General features: G+C 35.6%; 2 protein-coding genes across 3 annotated transcripts; both read right to left on the reverse strand.

Annotated features, from left to right (window-relative positions):
- Positions 1 to 2,792: 2,792 nt before the first annotated feature.
- Positions 2,793 to 6,551, reverse strand: LOC9329911 (protein argonaute 2). Of its 2 annotated transcripts, none has more exons than XM_021013130.1 (3): positions 6,006 to 6,551; positions 4,643 to 5,801; positions 2,793 to 4,557 (listed from the first exon to the last, which is right to left on the reverse strand). In XM_021013130.1, exons 1-3 carry the CDS (start codon positions 6,445 to 6,447, stop codon positions 3,090 to 3,092), a joined length of 3,069 nt encoding a protein of 1,022 aa, XP_020868789.1. In that variant the 5' UTR covers positions 6,448 to 6,551; the 3' UTR covers positions 2,793 to 3,089. The 2 variants fall into 2 exon arrangements, with proteins under 2 accessions (XP_020868789.1, XP_002893850.1); XM_002893804.2 differs by having other exon boundaries at positions 4,643 to 5,804.
- A 2,502-nt stretch (positions 6,552 to 9,053) lies between these two features.
- LOC9329912 (14-3-3-like protein GF14 omicron) lies at positions 9,054 to 11,051 on the reverse strand. The gene is given in 8 exon segments (XM_021013153.1): positions 9,054 to 9,297; positions 9,396 to 9,430; positions 9,532 to 9,655; positions 9,657 to 9,678; positions 9,766 to 9,875; positions 9,969 to 10,056; positions 10,146 to 10,452; positions 10,921 to 11,051. Coding segments are annotated over 8 exon segments (759 nt in total). The 5' UTR covers positions 10,988 to 11,051; the 3' UTR covers positions 9,054 to 9,291.
- Between the last annotated feature and the right edge of the window lie 1,894 nt (positions 11,052 to 12,945).

Consider the following 12,945-nt stretch of genomic DNA (forward strand, 5'->3'; position numbering starts at 1 on the left):
AGAATTTTGATTCATTATTATTCGACTTAACCGCTATAACATGATATAACTAGACAGATCAAAAATCAGGTTGCTGAATGATAGGCGTAGCTCAATTTCTGGAAGTTATGTGACTTGTACATAATATATTGATATTTATTTCACAACATTCACTAGCCAACACCGTTTTAAATTCATAACGTTCACATCGGTTTATATATTTAGCTAAATTCTAATAATGTATTAAACAAAATCGGTTACGTATAACACTTGCTTGATTAGAAATTTAGAATTATTTGATACAGTATGCATATGAAATCCCTCTGCACATTTTTATAAATGTTTATTGTGTCAGTTTTTTGATAATCAAGTATCATTTCTGGAAAACTTGAATTTGTTAAGATTTTTTTTATTTATTTGTAAAATGTATTATAAAACAATTACGTAGAACGCTAGTGTTAATTGAGACACTGGGCAGATGAAATCAATTTGGCCTGCACATGATACTTAAAAAGTTAGATTAGTGGGGATAGGTAGAAGTAATTAATGTATTTGTCATAAAACTATTTATATAAACACCTCCATTGAGAGATTATAATCAAATTCACACAACATAAACTTATAATAAAAATAATAATTTGAGAATAGCACTAGATCCATCATGCATGTAGCTAAATTTTGTTGAGTTTGACGTAAAGTCTCCGGCAGACAAATTGGTTTAAAGCTTTTCATCGAAGCATTGAAGGCGATGGTATAAACCAAGAGTTTTACTATGTCAAAATTAAAATGACTTTAGTTAGGCAGTTCACTAATTAATATCATTTTAATTATGATATAGTCATCATACTTATGTAAATGATATGACTATCTCAAAATTGAAATGATTTTAATTAGTGGATATGTAGTTCGACCACTCAAACATACTAACTTAAATAAAATTATTTTTTTATTTCTCTAAACCGCCAAAAAGAAACAGTAATATTTTTAAAAATATATCTCAAGATTTTTCACTAAATGAAACTAAGTTGAGAAAAACACAAATATATAAATTTTCTCAAACACATACACCAAACATTTTGAGAGCTAGGTAGCTAGTGTTGTTTTAAACTTTTATTGAAGACTTCTTAGGGTTCTTGTTTTATTTGATTTCTCTTCAAGATAAATATGTTAATTTTGATGAAAAATAAAGTTATTTGTTCTTCAATAGAAAATCCTTTATATAAAAATGGGCGGATATATGTTGAGAAATGGATGTAAAGATATTTAGTGTATGCTCGTGAGTCAGAATAGTCATGTTCCGTTGGAAATGAGTGTTTGTGGTCATTCATCTCTTACCTAGAAATGACAATAAAAACATGGTTTGGTGAATCGTTGATCACAACTTTATGAGTTACCAAACGGAGGTTTTTCTTTCTTTAAAGTGAGTGTTAAGTAATTGATTGTTTTTTAGTTCTAAATATGATTATGTGGGCTGATCGAGTCTGAAGTAACGAAAAAGATTTTGACTAATGAGTATCAAATGTTGAAGTCATGCAACTAAGAAATTGTAGCTTCAACTACTATAAGAGTATCCAATGCTAGAAGATCGAAGGAGCATTTCAAGAATCTCATGATTCTTTGGATCTGCTGATTTGTGTTGTTTGGCACTCAACACTTAGCTTGTTTGTAATTCTTGTTTTTTTTTTTTAACTTTTTTTTTGGCAAGTTTACAGTCTTTAGGTTAAAATCTTTTGTAAAACCTCAACTCTTCAATCCTTAATGATATTCACACTTCTATAAAAAAAAAAAGAGAGAATCCTATGTATATAACACCATTTCATACAATACAAATAACAAAACAATAAAGTAACTATTTTTAATTTTATTAATTGTATCTGATTTTCTGTAAGACGAAACATGCATTACAGTTCTCCAAAAAAATAATATCATTTCTGTTTATTTTTCTTCGGTACCTTTTACTATGACAAAAAATCATTTCTGTATTTTATTTTCTTTTGTTTGTGAACCCTTATAAAACTTAAAAACTCTTACTACATTATAATCTTGTAGTATTTGACAATTTTTAAAGTTTTTTGGTAGTTTTGGACTCGAACAATGTAAATTGGATGTTTAGGGAATTTCTCTAAAACAACCATACTTTGATCATTCAAACATACTTAAAATTGGATGGGAATTTCTCTTATTTTTCCATTTTTTTGGACACAAATAAACTTCATTGATTAAACTAGGATACATGACTAGGTTTATTAGCCTCAACAAATGGTTGTAACCATCTTGGTACTAAAGTGCAAAATCTTGGAACAAAAGAGCTTAAGAGAGATCGAGAACTTTGCTACTTTTTTCGGTTGTGACATTACTTGACTGAGCTGGAAGGTGAATATGGTCATGTAAAAGTTCTTACTTAGGCCTGCTATGTCTTGATAGAATAGTTCGAGAGCAAGCAAAGTCTGTTGAGTTAGAACAGCTTATATAACATCTTTAGCATCTGATTCAAAGATGACATGCTTGAGTAATGAGTCTTGTTAAGGTTCAGAGGCTCAAAAACTGCGACTTAATGAGCTTAAAAGTTAAACTCCAGACAATCCAAGAATCAAGATCCAATGTAGTTTTAGACAAAAAAAACTGAATGTAACTCTGGAAGTAGAACAAGAAACAGAGCAAATAATGAATATATGAGAGAGTAAGAGAAAGATAGTTAACCAGTTCAATTGTTCAATGGTCAACCGACTCCACCTACATCTAGAGAAAGATAGTTAACCAGTTTTGCATATATAACAAAATATGCAAAACTCAGAAACAAATTTGCAAAACGCTTAGCAAAATATGAAATAATTACTGAATCCAGAGTCTGACATACAATAATACCAAAAGAAAATACGTAGTTTCTGCTCTGAAGAGCATTACAATACCAAATACCAAATACCAAATACAAATTCGTTTCAACACACCAACCAAAAAGAAATAAACACACTGCGAAAAACCCAATTAGATTCACGCACAAACTCCTTTCTACCAGAAAAAAGGAGTTAAAACTGCGTTATTGGGGCGTTCCGATTTCGAATATTAAGTTCAGCTTGAGACCCAAAACACAAAAAAACTTACTCTCTTCTTCAGACGAAGAACATAACGTTCTCAAGCTCTGCATGCAGCTTGAATATCGCTTTGTCCTCAACTGTAAGAGAAGATAATGAAGAGGCAAGCGAAGCAGCTGAGGTAGACGCTCCCCACGGCTGCCTAAAGTTCTTCTCTCGAGAGCTTGCCTCGTGGTACATCCTTCCTCTAAAGGCAACCATGTCAGCATAATACACCGGAGGAACAAGAGAGACAGGTTTGGTGCAGCGAGTGAAAGTGAAGCACATCTCAAAGATGAGCTTCTGAACCTGATCTGAAGTGAATCCAAGTTCGTCCCAAAGAGTGTAATAATGAGTCGGTTTGCTTGTCCCGATCCCTCCATGGTGACTGCAGATGTAGAAATCATACTCATATGGGTGAATGACTTTAGTATCAACGACCGTACCTGAAGGCACATTGCCTTTATCACTTCCATCATTGCTTGTGGCAGGGAAGAAACGGGTTTGATGGCGTTTCTGGGCTACGATTACCGTTATCTTTGGATTGTAACCATTCTTCTCAAAAGTCAGCTTAACATCAAGCAACTCCACATTGAGAACCATATCGAACTGAGCGTCGCTGACACCATCACGGAATATCACAATCTTGTTAGGTCGTTTCCCGGTGGCCTGAACATGAGCTTTGACAAGCTCCAGGCAAGCATCGCCAAATCCTTGTATCTCCTCTTTACGGTGAGGCTGGGCAATGACTCTAGCTGCATAACGGTTAGCTGCAGGCCAGTTTAGAGTACCCACAACAGCAACAATAGACGGGCTCATCTTGTCCCGAGCAGCAGGATGATTGACATCGGCACCAATGAACATGACCTCATCCTCTTTTTGGAAAAAAGAGAACGTATCCATCAACTCAACGTTGCTTCCACCAACCTTTGCATTCATCTTGAGGGCAAGATTTGCCCAGTACTGATCACCTCCTTTAGTGGCAGAACCGGTCAAGAAACACTGAGTCACAAGACCAAGTTTGGTCTCGGCTATCCATTTCAGAGTCTTGTAGCCATCGTCCTTCCGAGACATAGCACACAGAACAAGAGTTGGACGAGCCCCATCATGCTTACGAAAAGCCTCATCTATCACGGATCGAAGCAATTCCTCAAGAGCATTACCATTAGAAAGTGTTTCCATTCTCGATGTTTTGTAAACTATAGGAGCCTCCATCTGCATCCCAAGTCTCCAACAACGGTCGATGAGGTTATCCACAAAGTCATTAGGCATCCTGTTAAATCTCTCGGATGCGGTGAAGTCAAGTACAGCCCAATGCTTGACTATAGATCCCCTTGTGACTCCCTTCTTCATAAGGTTCCATTGGTTGTTCTGTCTTGGGTTGGGTTCCTCACGCACAGCTCTCCCTCTCTCTGCCAACTTCAATGTTGGAGCCTTGAGTACACGACCTTCCACCGGTGTCATGTTTGTATCCACTTTCAATCCGAAGTTTCCAATTATTTCTCCACTGTCATAAATACACATACAAAAGGATAAGACTGATAAAATTTTAAAAAGATAGAAAACAAAAGTGAAGTTCTTCGGACACATACCCGCTCGGTCCATTACGAGACTTTATCATCTTATCTATATTCCTCTGCCTTTGTTGTGGATTGACTAGCGACAACTTTTTTAACCACAAAGCTGAATCTTTATCCAAGTCGTCCTTTGGATAAATCTGTCCCTCAACCAAGTCGCAGAACTCCATGGGGACAAAATTTTGCCTACCGTTTTTCCCCAAATCCAAGCAAGGAATATCTTTGTGAACAATGTCTCTTCCATACTTTATCCTGAAATACTCAACAATGGACGTTTTCCTTGGTGGCTCGTTTCCCTCTTGATCAATAAGATCGAATTTGATGTCTTTTGTGTCTTGCATACTCAGCCCTACAATGGTGAGTTTCTGCTTGTTCTTCCGATGATTCACAGTGACTTTCAAACCAGTCAGTTCCTTTTCCACATCACGCCTACAATTCCTAAACTGACGCATATCGGACCAGTTAAAGTACAACTTCAGGTATTCAATGACCGACATTGCTTTGCGGAACGCCAACACTGAGTAGTCCAAACACAAAGACAAACCTTGTGCTGTGGGCTTCAGAGTGTGGCGATACCCTTTCGCAGCTGCAACCCCGAAGCCAAAGTCTTCATCTCGCTCAGTTTCACGAGTGAAAAAGCTTTTACCAACAGTGATCATACACTTTGAAGGATGCTCCTTCATCACAACATCCATTCCTTGCAACACATCACGCGGATTGCAAGACGAACCCCCTGTCATGTACTCTTTCAAGTCGCGTAGCTTAAGCTCATTCACCTGTTTGATAGTGAATGTATAGCTTCGACCTCTCATCTCTTCAGTTTTAGGGAACTCCACCTTATATGAACCTGTAGGCAATTCAGCTGCGCTGAAAATGTTCTTCTGACCATCATAAGCTGTCATAGCGAAGGGAAACTCATTAGGATTATCAGTGAACACCTTGTCCCTAACCATAGCTAGCTCAAACCTCGAAATCTTCTTCGTAGGATTTTCTCCTTTGATTTCAACATCATAATGTCTTATGACACTTTCCGGATCGAAATTCACTCTAAAATGATTCACATAGAGATTAACCCGCCGCACAGCCACAACACCGCCTCTATCAGGTCGCTTCATCGGTTCTTTCCTATCAGAAGACACAACTTGCACCGATGGCCTCGGATTCATAACTTCAGCTACTGTCAATTTCAAAAATACAATTAACTTTGAGCTAAACAAAAAATCACATACTAACATTCCCAAAAGCTATTGATTAATTCACATAAATCTGTCTAATGATTTCATAATTAAGTTCTAATCATTTATTGTAAGCTTCTATGAATTTGCCCTAATCTCAATTCCCAAAGAGTTCTTGAACAAAACAAAAATTGAGCATATACCACGAACGGGCTCAGAAACCACGACGGTGGTGGACGGAGAAGCCGAATCAGAAGAAACCTGTGGCCTACGACCCCACGCGCCTCTACCAGCGACTCCTCCTACCGAACCAGCATAACTCACCGGAGCCTGCGACGGCTGCGGAACCACCTGTGGTCGAGGTTGTTGCGACTGCGTACCACGACCACCGTGACCTGGCGGAGGTCCCCACTGACTCTGGCTACGAAAATCCTGCTGTTCACCACGTCCCTGCCCACGATTTCCACCGCCACGCTCTGAGCCACGACCACGACCTTGTTCTCCTCCTCCGCCGCCATAGCCACGACCACGACCTTGTTCTCCTCCTCCTCCTCCTCCTCCGCCGCCGCCATAGCCACGGCCTCCTCCTCCGCCGCCTCTACCACGGCCATCACCACGACCACCTCGATAACCACCTCTCTCCATTGGATCTGATCGGGAAACACTTGAGTATAAATAAGCTTGACTTAGTTCAGAATTTGCTTTAACTTGTGAACTAATACCAAATCCGAGGTTTTTAAAGAAAGAATAAAAAGTGTCAGAGAAGCTATTTAAAAAAAAAAAGAAAAGAAAAAGAGAAAGCTTAGCCCTTAAGGAGTTTATAAATAAACGTTCGCGAATGTTCCTTGCAACAACCGTAAAGTAAGGAAGTAGAATCGTTTTTTAACTTTTATCCAAGGCAAAATACGTACTTGAGGGTAAAAACACTTCCAAATATGTACATTAAACTTCTTTTTTTTTTTTAACTGTCGTCAATTTTATTATTTTGTAATTTATTTGAGGGTGAATTGCATTAATAACCTATTTCACTAATATAATTAAGTTTATACAGGGCCGACGCAGAGGACAAGCCACCGAAGCCACCGATTAGGGTCTCAAAATTTGAGGGCCTTTTTACCTAAAAATTTGTAAAGTTTTCTTATATACAATAATTTTTGTAGGGTCTTTAAAAAATATTGTTGGTTTTTAGAGACAACTACAACATTTTTTTTAATGGCAAAAATCTAATTTAAAAGAATTTTTTTTTATGGCTTTAATTTTGCTTAGGGCACCCAAATTTACCGGGCCGGCACTGAGTTTATAGCACCATAAGTTACAAAATAAAGAAAGTAACACAAAAGCTTTGTGCAAAGACCAATTTGGGTTTTTGAAGAGAACATGTAGAAATAGAGAAAGAGAGAGGGGAGAGGGAGAGAGCTAGAAGGTGATGTGTGTGTGTGAGATATAAGTCAAAGAAGAGAGATAATTATGATGACATGGCCAAAAGTAACATAAATCCCAAATAAGTTTGTATGGTGAATTAGTCTCATTCAAGTAATTGTGTAAATCTTGCAATAGTTTCAAAAAACTATATTTTTTTTTCTGTGTATAACATGATTTAAATTTGAAAAAAACAGCTATGTATATTTCATTGAACTGAATAGTGTGTGAAACTAGAAACATCTTATACTATATCAATATCACATGCATAGACTTGATAAATAGAATAGAATGAGTGAAAAGATAAGAATAGATGTGAATGTGATGGATTCAAGAAAATCGAGGTTGTTACATGTTGATTGCTAATTAAATCTTTCATAATCTCCGACGATTGTTCTATCAGTATTTTTTTCTATTGTAATTTTCAAATTTGATTTTGCTTTGACATTTGGCTCTCCTGGAAAAAATTTCAAGCATAACTAGTACTCTGCATACAGTTTTGATATATTAATATGCTAATTTAAAAATATATTAATTAGGATTTAATCCGTGGTATATTATAGACAATTTTGATTTCGCACAATCTTAATTAATTCAACATGATTTGATATGTCTAATATTGGTAGTGTTACAAAATATTAAAATAGGGATTTAACCCGTGTTAGTAATCTTTAAATTTTTATTAATATTGAACCAATCATATAACTGATTTTGTGTTATTTTAAAATTTTAAAATGTTTAAATATCCATAAAATTTTAAACTTTTTCTTAAGTTTAAATATATCAATAATAATATTTGATCATTTTTGTTTGATAGAAGATTTAGACATTTTTAAATTAGCTCCGAACTTTTCTCTAGTTTTAATTTTGATGTGAGTGGCTGTTTTTAATTGCATATATTGACATTTAACTTTCTCAAATAACCAAAAAAAAATCAAAACATAAGAAAAAATAAGCAAAAGTTAAGGAAAACATAAGCAAAAAATGTGAATTTTTGTGTGTGGGTCAAATCATGTGAACAATGATTTTTTGAACACACTTATTGTTATTTCATACATTAATAAATTTTTGTGTATTATTTTGGGAATATAGTATGCTTCTCGATATATAAATAGCACATCACAAGCTGTCAAAAAAAAAAAAAAAAATAGCACATCACAAATATATAAAACAAAAACTATAATAAACCAAAAGGTAAAGGTAGACCAAGTCAACGAATTCAGCTTAGGCCAGCTTTGGCTCGTCTCGATCGGGTTCTTATAACACCGTGATATGGATACCATCGAAGCCGGATAGCAGGTTAGTTTTTAATTAATCAAAATAATTATACTTTATAAAAGATATCTAGTAACTATTTGTTATGTAATTTTTATTTTTTATTAAAAGCTTTTGTAAGCAAAATGACTAAAACTATACATTTAGATATTTTTGCAATTTAAATTATTCAGACTACCAACAAATTCTTCATTTTTTGGACGGTACGTTTGTAACTTTGTAAAGATGTTATAATCTTCGATGCCCTGGTTTTATACAAACCAGTGACAATATGCTCGACACTGTGAGGGATGTTATAACCTCCGGTGCCCTGACCAGCAGCAGTATGCTTATCATCATGTCCCCCTCCCCCAAACCGAACTCACAATCCAAATTTTGAAGGTTAGAGTATTTCTTCTAATTAATTTCTTTTATTATGTAAACTATTTTCTAATATATACATAAACACAAATGTAGGATTCAAAGCTCGAACATTGGTGGTTAGATGTCGGCCTAAACAATGGCACCGCACTCGTGCCAGTTGGTTATTGGCTGACCGAGATTTTCACTCGCCTCAATTGATAGACAACAGAGTTGAGATATTTCGATATGAACGACACATAAGTTTTCATTTCGATGTCAAAAAACAAAACACAAAAAATACATAAATCCAAAAGAAAAAGAGAGTAACAAATGATAAATGAAGTGGTTTAAAGCAATCGCTCGCCAACTCAAAACCTTATCGCAAGAAGAGAATTTTAAACCGTTCGGTGCCAAATGAGAGTGTATGGCTCCGCTTCTAACTTCTCCACTTCATTAGTTCTACAAAAGTTATGTCATGCATTAAATTTCATGAAGAAGTGAAAAAGAAGAAAGATATTAGGAAAGTGTAAAAAGCTTTTCTTTTAGATCTTGTTTACCTCGTCTTGTGGGTTATGGCCTTTAGATTGTTCACCTGCAAGACGAAAAAAAAGTATATAATAAAGCATTCATTTAATACAAGTACTATAAAGTTTTAAAGAGATGTTGTGTCTCGTGTATTGTTTAATTACTTACCTCCTTCCTCTAGATCAGAGGTCCATAAAGTGAGGTTATCTCTGAGAAGTTGCATGATAAGTGTGCTGTCCTTGTATGAATCTTCGTTAAGACTGTCAAGCTCAGCGATTGCCTCATCAAACGCTACGCTTTGCCAAATGACATGCTCTAAGGGATTCAAGAAATTTTCAAAACATGTTTAGAACTTGGATGTAGTTTAGCCTGATAAGTTACTTGCTCTAAACGGGACAATACCGTTCTGGTGAATTCAAGATCTCGTAGTAGAATACAGAAAAGTTGAGAGCCAAGCCGAGTCTTATTGGATGTGTTGTAGATAATTCCGAGCTAGCTGAAGTCGTTGCAGCCTATATAAAAAAAAAAAAAAAAAAAAACTGAATTCTCGGCTTTCTTTCCTAGCAATTAGGCTAATTGATCAAGTGAGAAAATGCTAAACATACTTCATACGCCTTGAGTGATTGGTCCGCAGCTTCTTCGCGATCAGCACCGGACTTAAATTCAGCCAAGTATCTGAAATAATCTCCTTTCCTAACAACAACAAAAATAATCCAAAAACCAATTCAAGTGTGTGTCACATACTTTCCTTGTTTAGATTTTAATTCAAGAATGAGACTAACATCTTGTAGTAGAAGACCGTGGATTCTCCCGAAGTTGCGGATGGGACAAGATGCTTATCTATGACAGCCAAAATATCGTAACAGATCTTGGAGAGCTCTTCTTCAACCTTTGTCCTGTAATCCTTAATCCTCTTTGCATTTTGTTCGTTTCCCCTCGATACTTCTTTCTGCTCAATCGAAGAAAGGATCCTCCACGACGCTCTCCTAGCACCAATCACATTTTTGTAACCAACAGATAAAAGATTCCTCTCTTCAATTGTGAGCTCCACATCAAGAGCTGCAACTTTCTTCATTGCTTCAACCATCTCTGTTTACAAGAACAACACAATAAAGCATAGTACTCAATTCAACGCCTAATCAAACAAAAGTAAATTGATTGAATTGAACTATATCATATAGCACAACAATCCCATTGTTCTAGTTACCAAACTATGAGGTATGTCAGAAGTTTACATTTAAAACATTTTTCATCGCGTAAACAATAATCGAATAAGATCCGATTTTACGCAAGGAAACAGAGAAAAACTATAAAAAGAATAACATCCAAATTCACAAACCCCTAAAAAAAAATTCAAACTGATGGAATTAGAAGATTCCACAAATTAACTCGTTCACAAACTTTTTATTTACTTGATTTCTAAGTAACCATCAAAAAATGTTTTACGATCATTACATTTTCAGACAAAAGTATGAAAGGACAGATCTAAGGAACATAGTTTTAAGATTACTAAAGAAATTTCAAACATAAAAGAAACAAGTACGGTCTTTTGTTTACCATCGTATCTCTCAGCTTGCTCGTTGAGTTTGGCCAAGTACACTTGATTCTCTCTCTCCTTCTCCATAGCTTCTCTTTCTCTCTTCTCTTTTCTCTCTCGAATTGAGACTTTTGTTCTGATCAAAAACTGCTGTCACGATATAAAAAGAATTTTGGCGGTTTGGTTTAAGACAGGGGAAGTAAAATCAACGGCTGAGATTATGTCTCTGGATAGTGGAAAGCCTCAAATAGTGATAACAACGAATCTCAACCGTTGGATTTAGATGTTTGGTGTGCCCCATGCCTCTTTGTGTTTTCATTGGTTATAATAATTACTAGGGTTTTCAATCCATGACAATTCCATGTGATCTAAACCGAATTATTCAATCCAAAAACCGAACCATACTTTGAATATATATATTTCCTTTGTACCTTAAACATTGATTTTTTTAAAAGAAAAATTCACATTTGTATGTTAAAAGTGTAATTAATGTTTAATTATGCATATATTATTTTCTATACAAAACACTTTTCCATAACCACTAACCAATAACAATTCACTACATTTAAATAGTTTCATTAAATATATTTTTGGAGTTTGCGATTTCTAAAATATTAATGAGTGCATCAAAAAGGCATAACATTATGCTTCATGGAACAAGAAAAAATAACATTAACCTACAAGGATCGGATGAAGTACATATGAGAAACCAAATCCAAAATTTAAGAGACCAAGGCTTGTTTGCCATTGAACCGAAAAATGGAATCCTGCCTGCCATTTTAGAGTCTCAATGCCACTCATATACTGGATAATACTCTTATACTCTTAATGATATTTCTGATTTATTTGATTTAATTTTTTTTTTTAAAAACAAAGATTCAAATCTCGCTAAGCGAGAAACGAGTTGTGGGTTTCGAAATCTCGATCCAATCTCGACACACTGAAGATTCCGGAGCTGCTGAGAGCTCGATTATGTGGTCTTCATTAGCGCCGGCGCCGGCGCAGGAGCTGCTTTTATTTCCTCCATTGTTGGATCTAGTTTGAGAGCTCGTCATTTGTTTCGTCTACTCCCGCTCCTCCTCTTAGCCTCGCCGTCGACTCATCCATTTCGACGGACAAGACCTTCTTTCTTCTCCTCCATTGTTGGATCTTGATTGAACCAAGTAAGTGCTTTGAAATTTGTTTGTTTAGGTATTTTGAATGGTAGAGTTTGGCAATGGTAGGTGTAGAAATCTCTAGATAGTAGGATTTATGAGTCCAATCGTGTTGAATCTGAGGGAAATTAGAATGTAGCTCCTCCTTTGTATCGTTTGTTGGAGAAGGTAATGGTACAACTGAAATTGAATAATACAACTGGTACATATATGATAGTGTAGTTCGACTGGTACAATTGGTATAACTGTTACAAGTGCTGTATCGAAATTAGTGATTAATTTTGTTCTATCTGCAGTGCGATGAAGAAGAAGATCCACACAAACATATATTTTGACTATGAAGGGTACTATTCAGAAGAGCATGTGTGGAATTGCAACAATTCACTATATGCTATAATGTTTAAGACAACATCTTTGGAGAGAATAACATATCCGGTGTTAGTAGATAAGATCTGTAAGAAGATTGCTATAGACGGAGAGAGAAGGAAGATGAAATTGAGTTAAGGAAGGAGAGAGTCTTATATTTTAGATGATGAGGATGTTTGTATATTCTTAACATCATTGGATAAAGAGGGATTTAGACCAGTTTTGCATGTGGAGTTATGCAATCTTGAAAGTAATCAGATGGTGGAGCTAGCACCAAGAGTATAAAGAAGAAGTTCATGCGGTTTGAATTATGGGGAAGTGGCTGCCAATGATGTAAGAGCTGATGATGTAAGGACTGATGATGTAAATAATCAAGCAAACTTGAGTACTTTTAGATGGGGTGAAGGATCAGAACAAGAGAAAGAGCCTGCTATAGTTAATGAACCGATTTTTGAACAGCTCATGATAGAGAATGGTGTAAATGAAGATTGTGAGAATGATGTTAGGCATGAATATGTTGAGCTT

This window comes from Arabidopsis lyrata (assembly GCF_000004255.2).
Source record: "Arabidopsis lyrata subsp. lyrata unplaced genomic scaffold ARALYscaffold_1, whole genome shotgun sequence".
NCBI lineage: Eukaryota > Viridiplantae > Streptophyta > Magnoliopsida > Brassicales > Brassicaceae > Arabidopsis > Arabidopsis lyrata.